General features: G+C 38.1%; 1 protein-coding gene across 1 annotated transcript in view; it reads right to left on the minus strand.

Moving 5' to 3' along the window:
* The window catches only part of LOC127635742 (homeobox protein cut-like 1), a 125,278-nt gene that overhangs the window by 46,385 nt on the left and 57,708 nt on the right, over nucleotides 1-21,185 (minus strand). The window contains exons 7-10 of the mRNA XM_052115974.1: nucleotides 19,508-19,575; nucleotides 19,267-19,333; nucleotides 1,829-1,877; nucleotides 607-711 (exon numbers count right to left, since the gene is read on the minus strand). Coding sequence (XP_051971934.1) covers nucleotides 607-711; nucleotides 1,829-1,877; nucleotides 19,267-19,333; nucleotides 19,508-19,575 — 289 coding nt within the window. The remainder of the gene's footprint in view (nucleotides 1-606; nucleotides 712-1,828; nucleotides 1,878-19,266; nucleotides 19,334-19,507; nucleotides 19,576-21,185) is intronic.

Consider the following 21,185-nt stretch of genomic DNA (forward strand, 5'->3'; position numbering starts at 1 on the left):
GAGACTGTTCTGACCTCCTTTGCCTGTAGCGGACTGTCCTACTGCTCTTACTGTAAACTTTATGCAGGTGTGGTGTAGGGAGAATCATATATGAACACATACTGTACACACACACTGTCATACTCAGACAATGTCAAACACACGTATTCACTCCCATACACACTGTATTATAATGTATTATAAAAGCCCCCTCAGACCTAAGAATCTAGAATATAACAGCACACAGGTGTCTTGAGACGTGTTTATAAAGTTTATAAACTTGAGACGTGTTTTTATAAGTCTTGAGACGTGTTTTTAAAGTTTATAAAGTTTTATAAAGTTAATCTTGACGCGGCATCTAAAATGTGGTGCTCCTGCATGAGATACTGATAAAACAGTGAGATGTGGAGCAAAGTCAAAATAAAAACTCCCTGTCTAGAGTATCACCAAATGGGTTAGATGGGAATGGCCCCTAACTGTGGTTATTTTTTAACAAGAATTATTTATGAAAACTGATCAGGTGTATATTAAGGAATTATGAATCATTATATACAGGTTACAGAGCTTCCCTTTTCCTCCTTCATCCTCCCTCTATCTGTCCCTTTCCCTGAAAACAATCCCTCTTACCGTATCCGATGTTTTCCGGATCTGATTGGTTGGTTGGAGGGTCTTGCTGGCTGAAGTGAGCTGCTCTCTCAGACTCACAGCCTCCCTCTCTGCTACCTCAGCCCTCTGTGGCCCACAAACACAATAGATGGGTTAAAAATTACCCAGGTAGAAGAAATATAACCATTATATCAACTGACTGTCATATTTATGAAGACGGGGAGCTAAAAGATCACAGTCAACAGCCTGCTTTTTATGGCTGTGCTGAAAAATGTTAACTGAAATCACATGGGTGCAAGAGAGCTAATGCCAAACTAAGCGCTCTAGTATTCAAGCTGAAGTACGTCAAGGTATGTACGGTTGGTCGCATCGCAGAATATGCAAATGCACAAGCAGTTCCTTTTAAATACAGATTGTGGGGTTAATTCATTAGTCGCCCTAGAATGGATTCCTGACCTGAAGAGAAATGGAATGTTTCACAAAAGTTACATATATTAAAAAAGCTGCTTTAAGCATTCAACCTTTAGCTACACAGAATCAAACACCACCATCTTTATGCATGTATGGTAATGATGAGCTTAATTATATGTAACAAGTCTTACCAAATGTTCTATTTTCTGTTGATTGCAATATTAATGTTAATTAATACAATGATTATAAACTTTTGGGTTTGGGGTTTGTTTATTGCTTGCCCTACATTTTCTAAAATATGAAACCTAGATTATTATCTTACAGAAACATTCATAACAACAGAGGTTTTTAGTACACAATAAATAAATAATATATTAAGAAAAAAACATGATTATATTATATTATGTAAAACCATAACTTGTATTAAGAATAGCTACTGTATCCCCCCAAAAAAGCCTTTAAAAAAATAAGGTCAAATAAATGACAAGAGTGATGACAGAAAAAATCCTGAATCACAAAGCCATAAAAAAAGGCAAGAAATTCTTTATATTGCATCATAGAAAAGATCTCAAATCTGTTTAGATTCACCCATTGGGGCTCACAGCTCAAAAAAGTGAAAGGAAATGATGGATTTCTCTCAAAAAGAAAGTAGAAGGAGGGAATTAGGATTGGTAAAATGAGACTATATGTGACTCGCATAAAGTTTGTGCACTAAAAAACTTTTAAACATCAGTTGCACTGCATCTTTAGCACAGTCCATTATTAAGGACTGGAGTTATTAATAAAACACTTAAACAAGCAGTTATTGTCCTCGTGATGAATACGCCTTTACCTGATTGGCTCGTTCCAAATCTGTCATCACCGCCTCAATCTCATTGGCCCTGAAAAAAAAGAAGCCGCACATTACTTATACAGTAAAGAGGGAAATAGTAGCACAGGTTTGTTGCAAAAAAAATGCAATGATGCAATCTAAAGCAATGCAATAAAATGGGTCGCATAAAGGACCAGGTGGGAGAGAAGACCTCACAACAACTTAAAATGGGTAATCAGCATGTTGCCTAGTTCTAGTGCAACTTGCGTGTGCATATGCAGTAATGAGTGTGTTGTGCATCATGTGGCTGGATGTGTTCGTGAGAGCATTCATCATGCGAGCATCTGGGTATAAGTGCCAGTGTGTGTTTGTGTGTGTATAGAGATCAGCATTTCAGTCGGACTTCAATAACCCCAACATGCATTTGAACACTTGCACACTCACTCACCCGCATTCAAACAAGCACAAGTGTACACACTACACACACACACACACACACACACACACACACACACACACACACACACACACACACACACACACACAGGCCATTAAGCCCTCTCAGTTTCACAGTAATCCTCTGGACTGTGAGCTGTGTAGCCCAGCAGTGGGTTCACGGCTCAGCCACATGGACAAGCCCAGGTTAAAACAGAGGGATTACACTAATATAGGCCTCAGACTCCTTTTAATGCACACTAATCTGATATAATATTCTCAATTCTGATAGCGTGGAGCTCAGCCCAGCAAATGGCATGGCTTAGGTGTGTAAACACAACTGTCCTGTGCTTTCAATAAAGGTTAACAGTTCTATAAGTCACAATATAACTCAAAGGAGTGTAGTTGTTCGGTCACTCAAGCACAGTTTTGATGTTTAGAGGATAGAATGGATTCTTCTTCTTTGAGAAAATGGCAATGTTGTTAATGTCAGCCTATAAGTAAATCAGGGTTCCGACACTTTTTGATCAATGAATATGCATGACCTTTCTGTGACTGTTCCAGTCATTTGTGATTAATGGATGTGTGTGTGTGTGTGTGTGTGTGTGTGTGTGTGTGTGTGTGTGTGTGTGTGAGTGTGTGTGTGTGTGTGTTATCAAAGTATGATTCAGATTGATTCATTAATGAATATTTTCAATCAATGAATTCACGTGACCTTTCCTGTCCTTTGTGATCGCTGGATGTGTGTTTTCTTTTCTTTGATTCCATACTGATTCATTAATGAATCATGAAGCTGATTTAAAAACCGGTTTGACCAAATAGATGAAGAGAACTGAATCTAATTAGACAAAAGAGAACCGTTTTATTTTACATGATAGCAATGTTTAGATAATAAAATATTTTGGTGCAGAGTATAACTAGAAAAAAATTATATTAAAGACATTTTCATTACTTCAATCAATCAATTAATTCCATTCTTTTTTTTTTTTTAAGTTTTCCATTACTGTGGGAACCCAGATACATATTTTGGCTCGACTCTCCACTATTCGAATACCATAATCACTGTTCGGTTATTCAACACGTGCAATAGAGGTCTTCGATCTGACCCGAACTCGAAGAGTTCTGACCTACCATTGGGTTTGTGTCAGTTTTGTGTCAAGTAAAGTTAAAAATAGCTTTATTTTTTATACACGTATCATGAAACACCTGCGTTGTTTAATTTGTGCCACTGTGCTTCATGTGACTGTTATACCATTAACATGATTCCAGGTTGTTTTTCACCAAGGAAAGATGTTAGTGCTTTATAAACGGTAAGACAATTTTGTTTCCCTTTTAGTCTAATGTGCATATTTATGTACAATAGTAAGACAAGTTCACTGAAACCCCAAAGAGGCAATTTAACCTCAGCAGTGATAACTCCACGCACATGACAATACTTGTGTTTGGTGCCTCAAGCTCTTATCATCTGATCGCGGCTGCATTTCTCTTCTAATGCCTTTAGATCTTAGTGCTGCCTTCGACACCATAGATAACGACATTCTCTTGAATAGGCTTGAGAATTATGTTGGCATTTGTGGACTTGCATTAGCATGGTTTAGTTCCTATTTAGCAGACCGCTATCACTGTGTAAACAAGGAATTGTGAAATCAAACAAAAGTTAAGTATGGAGTGCCACAGGGATCAGTTTAAGGGCCTCTGCTTTTCTCTTTCTATATGCTTCCCCTAGGAGATATTATCAGGATTCGTGGAATACATTTTCACTGTTATGCCGATGATACCCAACTTTATATTTCTTCGAAACCAGATGAAATTTCCCAATTCTCCAAATTAGGAGAGTATATCAATGAAATCAAAGTATGGATGGCCAGAAATTTCCTTCTACTCAATTCCGACACAACAGAGGTACAAATTATTGGACCAAAAAAAAAATAAGCAGCAAAAATATCATTATTTTAAATATGAAATATAATAATTTGTACTGTTACATCGTCTTCTACAACAAAGAACTTAAGTGTTATATTTTATACTGTACCAATCTGTCCTTTGAAAATCAAATTTCCAATTTTTGTAGAACAGCATATTTCCACCTCAAATATTGCTAAGTTATGACACATACTCTCTTTTGCTGATGGCGAAAAACAATTCATGCTTTCATAACCTCAAAACTAGATTATTGTAATGCATTACTGGGAGGATGTCCTGCACGTACAATAAATAAACTGCAATTGGTTCAAAATGCAGCAGCCAGAGTGCTGACTGGAAGCAAGGAATATTATCATATAAGCCCCATTTTATCATCGTTACACTGGCTATCTGTTAAATTAATTTTAACATTTTAACTACATACAAAGCTTTGAATGGTCTAGCTTTGCAGTACTTAAGTGACCTTCTACCACGCTATATACCATCAGGTTCAATACGATTCAACAAAATTCTGGCCTGTTAATAGTTCCTAGAATATAAATATCCAGAAATGTTTTCCTATTTGGCAGACACACTCACTCAGTTTAAGTTAGTTAGGTCTAGAAACCAGAACCAGTACCAGAAACACTTATCATGCTCTATAATTCTGCAAAAAATTGAATGGCATCTAAGCTAATATTATTCTATTTGTTTCCCTGTCTCAACCTCGGGATTCATATCCCGAGGTTACCTGAGCTGGCCAGATCCAGCTCCATTCCTGCTTGGTGTCGGACTCCACTGCTATGTGTCTCTTGAGTGTTGACAACTAACTGCAGCCGGTGTCAGCCAGACACCACTTCAGTCTATTATGATGGACTTCAGGGTATGAACTGATGCCAACTCAAACTGCAAGACATGGGATACTTCATATACACCTGCCTGAACCTTGGACTTAGGATAGACCTCACCGAAATGACCTGCTAGTTGAACTACGATGCACCTCACTGATCTCTGCCTGCATCACCTTGGTCTAATGATGGACTACACTCTTAAAATGGAACACATAGACTTTCAATTATTTGCCAACAAAACCTTCATCGGGCCAACTAACAAAGGACTATGTTAACTTCTGCAGTTAATCCAGGCTGAACCTCAAAGACATTAGTCATTATTTTTACAGTTCATACAAAATCTCTGTATATACACTGGACCTGCACTGCACATAAATAACTAATATTGGCATTATATTCATGATGTTAGCCAGAGGGGAACTGGCCCCCACAGTGAGTCAGGTTTCTCCAAAGGTTATTTTTCTCCATAAGCTACATTTACGTTTATGCATTTGGCAGATGCTTTTATCCAATGCGACTTACAGTGCACTTATTACAGGGACAATCCCCCTGGAGCAACCTGGAGTTAAGTGCCTTGCTCAAGGACACAATGGTGGTGGCTGTGGGGATCGAACCAGCGACCTTCTGATTAACAGTTATTTGCTTTAGCCCACTACGCCACCACCACTCCAACATCTTATGGAGTTTTGTGTTCCTTGGCACAGTCGTCTTCAGCTTGCTCACTGGGGTTATAAATACAATTATGATTTAATTATTTATTTTTATACATAATTTACAATCATATTTAATCAAACTATACAATGATGACTCTCATAAGACTTATAGATTTTACAATTTTCATTTTCTGTAAAGCTGCTTTGAAATGATGTGCGTTGTGAAAAGCGCTATACAAATAAAAATGACTTGACTAGACTCACGGAAATGTCAGTTCGCCCGGGCAGAGCGCATTTACTACATGCAGTGACAATTTGATTATTGTTGTTTGAGTTTAATGTGAGATTTTATCATTTGAAGGTCTATGTGTTTTGCTATTTAGGCTCATAGCTCAATGTGCACTTTATATGCTGCTGTTCTGAGTAGTGTTTGTGGAAATTTCATTGCAATAAACATTCTTTATTTCCGCATCCCGAAAAAACAATTAACCCTTCATGAAACCTCCTAGTTAACCGCATGTTAAAAACCGTAACCGTGCACATCCCTAATAATTGATTTAAGAATGTGCATGTAAACACACATTGAAAAAAAACAACGTTTGTCATATAACCTAAAAAAGGCTCCATGTGGCAACATCTAAATAAAATAGCTTTATTCAAGTGAAAAGTATTATTTAACATGACTAAATCAACCGAAGTTACACAAATTAAGTCATTTTTAAAGGTTAGATCAAATAGATAAAACAATTACACGCTACATTATTTACAGTGTAAGCTAGAGCTCTAACAATCCCTTTCTGTTTAATTTTACACCACAATCTTTTCCAAACTCAAACCATTCACACTTGAAGTATGAAAGCTGATGCTGGCAGCCAGATCTGAAGTGGAGTAAAATTTAACTGACACATAATCTTTGGGTGAGTGAAACTTGTTAGCCCACATACTGAGCCCTTAATCTGAAAAAAACACTTGCATTATTCCTATCAGCGATGGTACTCTTCACTCAAACGTTTCTACCATTGACACTCTGACCATGTGACTGCAAACTGAGAGGAGTCAAGCACAGCTGAAATTAATTCAACAGCGAGGCTTAATTAGAGGCGATTTGGTTTAATGATTTAGATGAGCTTAACTCAGCTTTGTGCGCACTTTTAAGCGTGTGACTCTAGTGTTTCATGGGTGATGCTGAGTTTGAGTTTCACTATGACAGTGAAGTGCGTGATGATTACTGAAAAAATACTATGTTTGGAATTATTACGATTTATTATAAGAATTATTAATAATTACTCACTCTGATCATGTGATAACTTTTAAAAAATTTAGATCACACATGCTTTTAAAGTTGATTAATTTAAGGAAAATGATATCCAACTGTGACATTTGAATGGTGTGCTTTTCCAAACCCAAATAGTGCATCTGTTGTAGTTAAATACAAATCATTAAATAACGTTAGATCAGCACAGATTTGGGAATTATGGAATATAATACTCCTTTAAACCTAAAGAGAGCAGATCAGAGGTTTATTTTATGCATTAACAGTGTCATGATCTCTTGTCATGGCACAGAGTAGCAAAAATACAATCCCTCTTAAATACAGTATAAAAGCACTCATTCTTTCTGTCTCTCTCTGCACACACATTGGTTGAGAACCTGTATAACCTTATCTCCTCTCATTTCAGCTCATGTTCATTCTCTGCTTTGTGGGCCCCACTGTAAAAACACATTAATGAGGAATTTAAAGGGGCCATATTTTACACTTCTGCAGCATTTTTTCTTTTGTCCACTTAGAATGTAAATCAAGGTCTCTTGCACTAAAATCTGTAGTAATTTAGTTTATCATGGCTATTTTACACCCTCTCTCTGACCCTTAGAATAAAACAGGCTGTTTTTGCTACTATGACTTAAAGACCTTTATATACACTGGTGCCCAAAAGTTTGGAAAAGTGTACAGATTTTGCTGTTTCGGAAGGAAATTGGTACTTTAATTCACCAAAGTGGCTGATCAACTGATAACAAAGTATAGTCAGGACATTACTGATGTAATAAAACAGCACCATCACTATTGAAAAAAGTCCTTTTTGATCAAATCTAGACAGGCCCCATTTCCATTAGCCATCACTCCAACACCTTATCCTTGAGTAATCATGCTAAATTGCTAATTTGGTACTAGAAAATCACTTGCCATTCTATCAAACACAGTTGAAAACTATTTGGTTTGTTACACAAAGGTGTCGGACAGCTATCAGTAAATCTCTCTCTCTCTCTCTCTCTCTCTCTCTCTCTCGCACTGCAGCTTCCAGTTGGCCTTTATCCCTCTCTGAGGCTTGATTAGCCTGAGCAAAAATCACGACCCGACCCCGCCCTCCGCCCTGTCACAGAAGGCTATACAATGCTTGAAATTGCCAAAAAAACTGAAGATTTCATACAAAAGGAGTACACTACAGTCTTCAAAGACAAAGGACAACTGGCTCTAACAAGGACAGAAAGAGATGTGGAAGAGGATAAGTACATCAGAGTCTCTAGTTTGAGAAATAGATGCATCCCATGTCCTCAGCTGACAGCTTCATTGAATTCTACCCGCTCAACACCAGTTTCATGTCCAACAGTAAACAGAAGACTCAGGAGTTCAAGCCTTATGGGAAGAATTGCAAAGAAAATCCACTTTTGAAACAGAAAAACAAAAAGAAAAGGTTAGAGTGGGCAAAGAGACACAGATATTGGACAACAGATAATTGGAAAAGAGTGTTTTGGATCTTAACTCCATTGAGCTTTTGTGGGATCAGCTAGACTGTAAGGTGCATGAGACGTGCCCGACAAGACTGCCACATCTATGGCAAGTGTTACAGGACGTGTGGGGTGAAATGTCACCTGAGTATCTGGACAAACTGACAGCTAGAATGCCAAGGATCTGCAAAGATGTCAATGCTGTCATGCATTAAATACAGTATATAATGGCACAGTGTTTCCTTTTTAGATGCTCTGACAGGCAAGTTTTGCTCAAGAGGAACACAAGGTACGGCTCCGTTTTATTTCATGATGACACTGCTTCTGTATTTACTTATTTAGCATTTTTGTATTATAATTCCCTGCGATCTACATCACCTTAATCTGTTTGGAAAGTTTGGAGTGTGTCTGGACTGTGAGCTGTTTTTTCTTCCTCTACTCAATCAAGTTCGAGCTTGATCATTAGCGTTTCAAAAGATCTCATGTTGCGTTAAATGAAATCAGAAAACTATTCAACAATTACAATTTTTGTCGACAATTTTTTATTGTTGATGTTGTCGATAATGTCGACTAATCGTTTTAGCCCTAATAAACAATGCTTTTTTTTCACAGCCTTCTTTGCTCATATTTACCAAGGGTGCCAATATTTTTGCCCACAACTGTATTTATATAACCTGTTAATTTGATTGGCTAACCACCATGTAACACAGTTCACACTGTTGTTTAGTAGGGTGAGCCAGGTTGCTAAATGCTTAATAGGCGTAAAAATGTACACATGAGTGGTCATATACAGAACCAGACAAAATCTGCATACTTTCTTTGCATTTTCTACACTGATTTTGGGGCAAAATCTGCAGAATTCAGTGAAATTTATTTAATCATGTTAAACAGAGCTGAGAGTACTACACTAGGTGTGTCTAGTACTAAACGCACTCTAGTACACTGCACTATTTTACAAAATGTTGTATTGTAAGTAGTGCGAGTAGTATGTTTACACTGAAAATGCAACAAAAAGGATTGTACTACGAATACCCAGACGATGTTCTTTATCAACCTTCAAAACGGAGTGCTGGAAGGATGATGGACACTTTGCGCACTCAGTGCACACGGCTTGCCGTACATTGCGGAAGGGGTGGTGTTACTGGCAGCGATGGTGATCTGGCAAAACAATTGTAACTAATGGAGAATATGACAACTAGTGAAACTCCTGTGAAGACATCACCTTACAAAAGTGAGTTAAATGCTTTATCATCATATCATGAGTGTGAATATGAGCGTGAAGATTACCTCAGCATCTATGCATCCTATCACACTGTATTTTAATCAGGAGCATTTGCTCAAAGTATATGTGTGCTTTTCATATTCTGTTTATGTTTCAAGAAAAAATGCCTGTTGTTTTCTATTCATTCATTAGCAACATTTATCTGTGGATATTTCTTATATTTGCAATCCTCTTTGCTACATTATGCACTATCCAGTTCACTGACTGAATGTTTTTAGTAGGAGTGTGATGAAACGTCATTTTAAGGGCATGTGAGGAGTTGCATTTGACAGCGGCCTAGAGTTTGTTAGAAAGATAATGTTATAATGGACAGAATATTTAAACTGGTTGCATAAAGCACTTTATAAAGGAATAATACTTTGAATAGGCTACTTTAAAACGCTACTACCATTTATATGAGTGCTGTGTTCATCTGTGCAGTGTGTTTGAACAGCTGGTTACATAGCCTAAAAATTATGTATATAAATCGCTTCGGACTATAAGTCGCAGGACCTTTCAGATGATGAAAAAACGTGACTTATTTTCTGGATCGAAAACATCGTTACTCGCTTTCTATAAGATGAAAAGGTCTCTTCCCTCCTAACTGAGTATGGCATTCAAAACCGTTATGTTCTTCATCACCACAAACCGGAGGTCAAAGGTTATCTGCAACATCATTTATTAGGATTATTTCAGTGTCTCTAACGGACATGTTAAAATGTGTGAAAGACAAAAAAATAGCAATGTGAATGTAATCCAGGAACATATATACACATATCTTGTTATTGTTCAAGCTAATGCTGATAAATGACTCAATGACCTTATAAAGGGATAGTTCACAAACAAATTCCAAATGTCTTCCCTAGTGTTGTTACAAACCAGAATGAGTTTCTTTCATCCATGGAACACAAATGGAGATGTTATGCAAAATGTTAGTCTCAGTCACCATTCACTTTCATTGTACTGAAAAAAGATGCACTGAAAGTTAATGGTGACTGGCGTTAACCTTCAGCCTAGCATCTACCTTAGTTTAGTGTTGTTTGAAACAACATGAGCCTGAGTAATTGATGACAGAATTTTCATTGAACCATTCCTTTAACTACTAAGTGAATTTGATTATTGTGTTTGGTCTTCTCTGTCCTGATAAATGATGAGAACCAGCTTCTTTGATTTTGGCCTTTTCCACCCAGTTGCCTGTCAGAAAGGGGAGGTTAACTCGGCGCTTGGGCAAAGCTAGCGAGAGGTCTAGGTTACATGGATCCTCTGGCTGTAATTCAACGCTTTCAGGCATTTCTCTCTCTCCCTGTCTTGCTCTAACTCACTCTTCCTCTCTCCCCAGTGCCTTTGTTTCTGCAGCGGCTCAAATCCCCCTGGGCTGGTACGACATTTCACAGATATAGCCCATTAGATTTCCATTTTGCTCTCTTTTTCCATTTGGCCCCTATCTTATGGAGCCATTGTGGGCTTTATTCTGCTGCTGTTTTTTTTTCTTCCCATCCTCTTTTAACCTTTCGAAGGCTGGGGTGGTAAGAAAACCCTTAGGGTATGTTTATTTTTCTCATGCGGAGTATCTGACCTCCGGGAGCAAAGATAAAATGAAAAAACTTGTTCTTAGAACTGTCATTCTTCAAACTGATAACTCACCAAACAACAAATGACATCGACCAGGTTCTTTCTTGACAGCAGTCACATGTATATAATAATCACTTATGCAGTTCTCAAGAGCTTTTTCTTGGAGTAAACTGAATACTTAAGATCACATTATTTGTGGATTTATCGGTTTCATTTCATTTAAGTTCTCCAATAATTTCAAGTGATTGGACAACTTAATTACTAGATGCTTTTGTTGTTGTTTTTTGTTTTGAAAATTAAGCATTTGACAGAGCAAAACTTGCTGCCACAGTGCTATGGTGTTGTGGATGGTTGCCAGGGTGTTGCTATGTGGTTGCTAATATCTTCTGAGTGATTTTTAACATTGTGCTATTCGGTTGCTAGGACATTTTGGATGGTTGCTAGGTTATTCTGAGTGGTTGTTTACTGGCCCCAAGTCAAAAGTGACCTTGCAGAAGTCTATAAGATATTCTTGTTCTTAGATATGGCACAGGACTCTTCTTCATTATAAGTCAAAGGGATTTTTTTGCATGTGTTTTATTCATCTGCAATGCAAAAATGCAATGCAAAAGTCTGATCGCCTACATAAACAATAGCACACCCCTCTCCTCAAGAATCCATACAATATGTCTGTAAGTGTGGAACGAATCTTGTGCCAAAGTAACATTTTTAAAGTTAGGGTTTTAGAAAAATCCCTAAACCGAAGTGTGAGCAATAAGAAAAAATAATACTCATCTTAGTATATTATGCACGTTTAACTTTACAATTTGCATTTTTAGTTAAAAGTGTCGTATACATGACTTGCTTGAGAGCTGAATTGCTGTAATATTTGTGTATACATTTGTACAATCCATCTGCACAATACTGTAGAAAAATCTCCGAACAATTTAAGAGCTTCTGGAACGGTGAAATGTCTTTCTTGACACAGATGAAATGTTTTCTTTGCACTCAGCTGGCGAACACAGATCTGTGCCGATAAATCAGGTAGGTAGGATGAGGTCCTTTGTGTTCCCCGCAGTAATTCAAAACCTGCCAAGCTGATGGGAGTACAGACAAATGGATCAGACAGAGCAAAAATCCACCCTCCGAAATGTCACACAACCAAAAGTGCAGCTGAGACCCTGTCAAGCAAAACACGCTGGATGGAAGCAAGGAGGCAGAGAGGTGTGAACAGGCCTGACGTTGCTCTTCTGCAGGATTTGATGGGAATCAAACTGCACTGTTTATCTGAGTCAGTGCATGTAACATCACACAACGCTCAGACAATATGATCTGAAGCGATGTTCACAGGCAAACCCGCACACGCATGCTTCCAATTGCGGCAGGCCCCTGGGGACTGTCATGTCACCGGGAGCTGATGAAATTTGTGTGCACAGCTCTTGCATGGCAGAACCCCAAATGCACTAGCTCACTGGCCCAGTGCACTTCTCCACAGTTTGCATCACACACACACATATTCAGCGCCCACACAACCCACAAGCAATTCAGTGTCTTTCTTATACACACATAACTAGACTCACACACCAAATCCAACATCCACATGCACACAATTCTACAGGCCTCACACACTGCTGCTATTTCTGTAAGCTCCCCATCTACTGCCCATTTGTCTCGTAAAGGACACACTGCAAAAACCAACCTGCCACTTTCAGCGCAGGAGAAACAGCTTTAATTGCATGTTGTTCCTTTCCAATTCAGTCGAGGAGAAACCAGAGAGAGTTTAACCACGCTGGGAACAAGCACAAGAGGCCACACAGCATGACAAACTAAATCCTGAGCCCTGCCATTGCTAAAACTGCCTGAGGTAATAAACTTGACTTAGTTTGCCACTTTGTTTACTACGAAATGCTGAGTTAAGTGCGAAAAGTTGAGTTAAATATGAGTACATTGAGTTACGTACAAATACTTTTAATTAAATATCTAAGGGTGTGTTCACACTTGTAGTTTAGTTCTCTTGGTCCTCTTGGTCCAGACCAAAAAAAGTGATAAAAAAATTATACATTCAGTACTGGTTCGCTCAGCATTCACACTGGCATTTTTAACACCGAACCTAATGATATAAAACCAAAGGCATCAGGAAAAAGTCACATCCTGATTGGACAGATTTTATAATGTATATTTTTTTACTGAAATCGCAGATCATCCAAAACAATGCTGGCTGCTGGGTGAAATGCGCTCGTTATATTTATATATGGTGGTATTTTTACCATCTGAGAACAAACAAAGAGCTAATAAAATGTGTAAAGGAGCCAGGAATTCCTTCATTGTACACACAAACGAAGATAGCTGCAAGGACAGCTGACGGGCGTTCCAAAGACAGTACTGAACTGTAATGGGAAACATAGCTCCTATCATGAGAAGAACCAGGTATGCTTGAGGTCAGTATTAGGCAAATTACTTCCTGTTTTTGGTCCATTTAGATGTCTTTGGTCCATCTTGTGTTCATATATCAATCGAACTGCACCAGAGTTCGTTTGGAAGCAGACAGAGACCCATTATTCAGGCAGTCTCGGTCTGCTTGTTTGGTATGAAGTTAACTGCGACAACACCACATTTGAAACCGTTGAGTTAAATATGAAAATGTTGTGTTGCATACAAATATGTATGTACACATACCAGTGGGCCAGTGGTGGCTCAGCGGTTAAGAAAACAACGAAAATGTTCAGTTAAACAAGAAAGTATTAAATACGAAAATGTTGAGTTAATTGAGACAACACAAAGTTCAATTTGAATATATTGCGTTAAATACAAATACTTTGAATTCAACACGATAACATTGCGTTAAATGTGAATATGTTGAGTTAAAGAAGTTCAAAAGAGTAAAATATGAAATCATTGAGTCAAAATACAAATAATTTCAGCAAAATAATAAGTTGAGTAAAATATAAATGTTATGTTTTAAATATAAAAATTTGGAACGAGTCCAAATAGGAGGTTTAATGTTCTCTTAATTCACCTCAGCAATTAAAAATAAAAGTGCTAATAGTTGTCTATCTGCGCTGGCGTGAGCCGATGTGTTTGTGCGGGCATGTAAGGGCCAATGCCCGTGTTGGTGCCAGCTGTAGATACTATTGGCAGAACGTTAATGAGGAGGTCCTGAGGAGGGATGAGAGCAGAGTCTGGGCTGGAATAGCAAAAGCAGTAGATTAAAATTTCAGCACAACACAGAGCCCTGAGAGACAGAGAGAGAGAAAGAACAAGATAGATGGTTGGGACTACAGACACCTCGCGGGCCTGTGAGAAAGGCGGACATTCCACTGTGAACACGTCTGGGAGGGGAGGGGGAAGGGGAGAGGAGGACTCTAGCGGGGAGAGCAATGGGGGAAGGGAGGAGAGAGAGAGAGAGAGAGAGAGAGAGAGAGAGAGAGAGAGAGAGAGAGAGAGAGAGAGAGAGAGGGAGAGGTACAAATGGCGAAGTGAATTGAAGCATTCCATTATTATGCTCGGCTGAACTGCTCCTCTTTCACCCTGAACCCAAGACACACACACACACACACACACACACACACACACACACACACACACATATACATATATCTTTGCAGCTGATACCATCCTTCCTTCAGACTGAACCAAAAAGAGAGAGGATGGGAGGGTGAGACCAAAAGACGGGATATGGGAAGACAATGTTATTGGATTAACTAATTTTAAAAAAAACTTATTGTAAATTAATAAATCAAAACAAACATTACAATCAATATATTCATTTTAAGACAACATAAAATGGTTTTCGTAAAATGCCGAAAACTGTGTTTATTCCGCATGTGCCATTTTTCTGAGTGAAATAGGTAATTTATTGAGAAAAAAGTTAGAGCAGGACTTTATTTTATCCATCAGGATTTGATTGAACATGAGGTTGTAAAAAAAATAAAAATTGTTAGGCTGTGATATTATTGGTTAATATTATACTTCTCCACCCAAATGGTCTTGATTACATCAGCAAACAAAATTCTAAATAAAAAGAAAATTCAGAAGTGGAGAAATTATGTTTTGATGAAAGGGACGTTTATTAATAAGTAAATGTGGTCCATTTTGATTTCATGTTGACTTCAGCACACAGAAAACTCACAAAGTCTTTCAATAAGCACAACAGCAAACATTTTCGGTGGTTCATGTAGGGTGATGATGGATCAATGTTATGAATTATGTGTCCATACCTGCTCTGCCACCCAACTGATGGCTGAACACATAGCACTAACAACCCACATCAAAGGCAGATCAACTGCCCACTGAGGGATTTCCTTTCTTTTGTGCTTATTACTAGAGCACAGCAAAACACAAAATATTCTTGTGTTTGTTTAACTATTTAATACTCGCGCACGAACATCTCGGCATCCTTCCCATTGAGATCAATTTACTGTCACTGTGGATGAACTGAGCTAACAGAGCATGTAACACCCTGAGGCCAGGAAAGGGCTCTTATAAGGGGGAAAACTTCCTTTACCCCCCGCCAAAGACACATGCACAGAATCACATAACCTCATTATGTCAGCGTTCCCAATCACAATAACGGAAAGAGAAAAGACAAACTCTTGAATTATAGAGGATTGTTTTTGATATGTAAAGCCCAAACCTAAACATGTACAGCATACACTGGCTCCCAAAAATAATCACACTTAAGTCATACTTCAAAATGAATGAATGCTATTGCAATAGATAACACAAGATCAAAGCGAGTGGAATCTGCAAATAAATGATGTTAAGTAATTCAACAGTTCAGAGCCATTTTTGCAATGACTTTTAACCAACAGACTCCAAGATGATTTTTAGTGGATGTATGAAGTCAGTTCTCCTCAAGTTCACACATATGTTCAAGCAGAGTAACCTCAGGTGTCGTTAATCACATGTCATTTTGACATGTTCCACTATTTTAACCCTCAGAGACCCCGTGTAATAGCATTGCAACAGTATCTATTTTTTATTACAAATGGGGGAAAAACATTTTGGTGGGGGAAAAATGCATATTAAATGTCAAAGCACAAAGAAAATTGTGCTTAAAACTTTTTTTTGCCACTGTTTTCTTAACTTACACAAAATTCACTCCAAAACTAAATATGCTTAAAAAAAAATCAACATTTTTATAATCAGTGTGGCTTCCTCAACATGCTCAAGTTGGAATAAAGTACATCTTCAATCTCTGTGCTTGTGTATCTGAGGGTTTAAACATTGTAACAAACTTGTCTTTCTTTAAAATAAATGTCACTTATTTTGATATATAATGCAAAAACATTCATACATTTAAGTGTGCATTAAGTACTTGATTAGAGAACCAGAACTAACTGTTGTATAAATATATATGTAAATGATGCACTTAATATTTTACCAGTAGCATTTGGATCAAGCAAATACTGATGAAAGAAATCTGGAACGCCAGGATGAGGAGCTGCTAAGACATCCAATGGAGCGAAAACATTTTACCTGCCACATTTTTTGTAACAGTCCCAGCGAGATACCAGGCGGATTGGAAGCAGGCCAAAATTACAGAACATCAAGATGGGTTTGCGTTTGAGTGTGTCTGTGTCTGTGTGCATGCTTTTTGCATTTGTATGCTGTAGGTATACGGTTTTATTCAAATGTTCATGTGCACACATGACAGCGAGATTTATCTTTTGTTAGATCCGTGTTGCATCTGCAACGACTATGGAATCAGAAGCGTGTCTTTGCTCAAATAAACTGTCCAAATGATGAAAACCCCACTGTGACGAGGCTCAAGCAACATGAGCTCAATGACTTCAAAGACTGCAGTGACATTATTTAACAGCTCTAAGATTTTAATGACAAAACTTCTCAAACAGGAAGGATGAAATGTAAGAAAATAACCTACAGAGGACACATTCGGTGTACACTATGGATGTTTCAGGAGCTAGCGAACTGCAAACTAGATATAGATATAGATTTTTGGGGCACCAGCAGCTATTCAGAATGCATCAAAGATGCCTAAAAATGCTAGAAATGTCTAGAACATAGATTTGAGTCTTTTTAGGTCTTTGAACTTAGTTTACAGAATGTTAAATTTAGAACTTCAAACTTTGAATTCAGAATTTTGAACTTAGAACTTGCAACTCTGAATTTAGACTTCAAAATTTTGAATTTAGAACTTAGAACTCTGAATTACGCAATCTGAATTTACAACAATGAATTCAAAGTTTTGTGGAAAAATTCCACAGTGTTGGGGGTCTGGCATCGCAAAGTTTGGTTTGATCACAGGTAGTGTAATTATGCCACTCCCAGCACAGAGAATGGTTCTGTAACAGACCGCAGCGAGTGCGCTCTGCAACAGGATGCATTCCACAATGACAGCAAGACAAGGAAATTGCCACCTAACCCCGACCACATGACAGGGAGAGCGAGTGGGAGATGCACACATGCAGACACGTATACAAACACACATACATGACCCAGTTCAAGGCGAACACGCACATCTATACACATTGTGCATAAACAAAAGGCACTTTTGAGCACGGATAAACCATCACACATCACAGTACGCTCATACACAGATTCACCGCCCACAAAATGTCAGTAGATGAATCCCATCATCACTAGATACTCAGAGTAGGCCTGAGCAATACAGCTTAAAGATCAACTCTTTATATGTTTTATGTTATATGTCTAGAACGAAGGTGTTCTAAAATGCTAAGCGGGGACTTTGCAGACATTTTTAACAGTTTCACAGAAATGAATAGAATTTATCAATTTTAACTGCATTTTTGCTAATGAAGTTTAAAGGAATGTTTGGAATCAACACAAGTTAAGCTCAATCGACAGCATTTGTGGCATAATGTTGATTACCACAAAAATGTATTTAGACTCTAACCTCAATTTTAGCTTTTTTTGAAAAGGAGGGATAAATAAGGCACTTACACTGGAAGTGAATGGGGTCCATTTTTGGAGGTTTAAATGCAGAAAAGTGATTAAAAGCACTTACATTCATTCTTCAATTAAAACTCATGCATTGTTTGAGCTGTAAAGTTGTTTAAATAGTCATTTTAAATAGTCACATTGTCATGGCAACAAAGTTGTAAAGTTGGCTATAACTTATTTGGCTATAATTATCCCACTAAAATCATGTTAACACACATATTGTTTACGTCTTGTGGCTATACTTTTGAAACATTGAGTACTTTAACATACATTCATTTTCATTATAAGTGCCTCACTGTAACCCTTTTATAGATAAGTAGTCTAAATACATTTTTGTGGTAATCAATATTATGCTGCAAATGCTGTCGATTGAGCTAAACTTGTATTGAACCCGGAACATTCCTATAAATTGAAGACTCAATTAAAATATTTTTTAGTGATGAGGTGAAAGTCAGTTTTGAACCCATTCACTGAAATGTAAAGTATGAACTGAATCACGGAAATTGATCAAACTGACCCACTCTAATGCCATTTTGTTCCTAAAGTTTCAATCAGAGACGCTATTAAAACATCTGTCTTAACACTCTCGAAACAAGGAAGAATTGTGAAACCAGTCTAATAATGCAGGCTTTATGAAACTTAATACACTAATAAAGTGCATTAAAAACATTGCAGTATTGATGTTGCTTTATTCTACATTGCCACCAAACTCACTGCAAATATATAATCTAAATTCTATAATTGGCCCAGCTCTATGTGGGTTTTGAGCGTCTATATCATCTATTACTCTGTCTAGTGCAGCCATAATACCAGCATGATTAGGTCATAAAATGAGGCCTATTGAATATCAAATTTTACATGAATGAAGGTGTGATTTCACCGCACTGTGTTTTCCCCCATAATCAAACCTGTCTGCAAAAGGATTATAAGCTGTTTTAGTGTGGATCAAATAGGTGTGTTTGTGTTGTGTAAGTGTGTATGTCTGAGTCTGTATGGGCACGCAAATGTGGGTAAACGATAGTGTCTGTGTGTGTAAAGGTGAGACAAAGACGCAGCACGCCTAGCAGACAGTTGTGGAAATACAGAAGGGGGAATCCAAGCTATTTCAACACTAATCCTCACTGCTCCTGCTGTGTCAAATGAAAATGAGTTACTCACTTTTCTGTGGATTCTTCATCATATTTTGTCTTCAGTACGTGGAGTTCTGCCTGAGTTGCTTCAAGTGCTGTGGAACAAATGAAACACCTGTCAGCAGAGGAGTTGAACAGGACTACAGAAGGCGTTCGATATGGAATTAAAGTTGCATGTATGTCATTTCAGAAACACCTCTATTATTACACCTATTCACCTCAGCTGTGAATGAGGGCTGGTAAATACATTAGCTCATGTGTACACAAACCTGTTTGTAAAGTCTGCGTTTTTATGTCCAAGTCCTCTGTCCTGCTGTTCTGGCTCTCCTGTGGCTGACTGTGAAAAACACAATTAAGAGGACAATTAAAACAACAGCGGATGACTGTCCAACTTTTTAGCAATTGTGTTTTAAAGTAGACACTCAAAAATGAAAATTCTGTCATCAATTACTCATCCTTATGTTGTTCCATTCCCATATGACCATCTTACATGGAACACAAACAGAAGACAGTCAGCCTCAGTCACCATTTACTTTCATTGTGTTTCATTTTGGAAGGTGCAATGAATGTAAATGGTGACTGAGGTTAATACACTGCCAAACATCCGTTTGTGTTCCACTGAGGAAAGAAAGCCACACGGGTTTGGAAAAACATGAGGGTAGTGACTGTTGACAATTTTTATTTCTGGGTGAACTATCCCTTTAATAGCCACAATAACACAGCAGCATTAGTGTATTGACGTAACTGTGGAAATCTAGATGCGGTGATTATATAACTGTTTGTTTTAATGACTAAACTTCTCCGACATGTAATATGGGATGTAGAAATATAACCTAGAGAAGATGAACTCTTTAACACTATGGCTGTGTTTCTAAATCTAGACAGCATTTTTGGGCATCAGCTGAATTCAGTGGTGAATTCTCAGGGCCAGCAACGCCTTCTCTGCTGCCCTAACATGCCAAATATATACATTAATTTCATCCTTTGTGGTGAGATTGAGCTCCACCCCCTCAGGCCTTCAGAATTTCCACAGAATCCCTCAACAGTGCAAATGAATGGGCAACTAAAGACAGATTGTCAGATTCATCAGCCAATCAGATTGATTTATTTGTTCTTGGTGGGTGAGATCTTTAGGATATGTCCCGGTCGAGGCCTTCTAGCTGGCCTTGAGTGACGCAATCACGCTTTAAGTGATGCAATTTGAAAGCGAAGAGGGCGAGATCGTCATCACTGCCGCTATAGCCATTGAGAAAGAGATCCTTATGGATTCACAAACACGAGATGTTCTGCATGACCGCAGGGACGTATTACCGACCAGGCCAATGGGGCTAGTGCCCAGGGGCCCTTGACTGCCCAGGGGTGCCCTGGGCTTTAAAAATGCACGATCTAGATTGCTGATCCCCCCACTTGAAAACCCTTTAGGGCATGAACAACGAACACATCGCCCCCTATTTTTTGATAATCGTACAGCTGAAGCACAAATGCACGCGCTGCAGCATTATTTATCAGTTGGGTTGCTAGGAGACATCTCTAATGAGTGCCAAACCCCTGCTAAGCTAAAGGGAGCATTGCAGTTCTGAATATCGGGGAATGGAATGCATTTATGGTCGGAGATATCAAGTAGGAATATCCCTCATCCAACTTGAATGGAACGCAGCTTAACCGTGTACCCTGACGAAACGAAATTTATTGCAAGCAACGTTTAAATCGTAAATATTATTAGATAGATTTTCCCAGGTAGTACAGACCTCCTAGGTAGATTCATATGAAAAAGTATGACGTATGTTGACGTTCATTTCACAAAACAGTCATGCAGCAGTTAGGCTTGCTAGAGCATTAAGTGTCGTTTCAAGTTCTGGCTTTGGTGCAAGTATGTGTTTTTAAAATGTCAGTTGGTATTATTAGTTGACTGCCATGTAATATATGAGGCATAATGTCTTATTCATT

Source organism: Xyrauchen texanus, chromosome 43 (assembly GCF_025860055.1).
Source record: "Xyrauchen texanus isolate HMW12.3.18 chromosome 43, RBS_HiC_50CHRs, whole genome shotgun sequence".
NCBI classification, from domain to species: Eukaryota; Metazoa; Chordata; class Actinopteri; order Cypriniformes; family Catostomidae; genus Xyrauchen; species Xyrauchen texanus.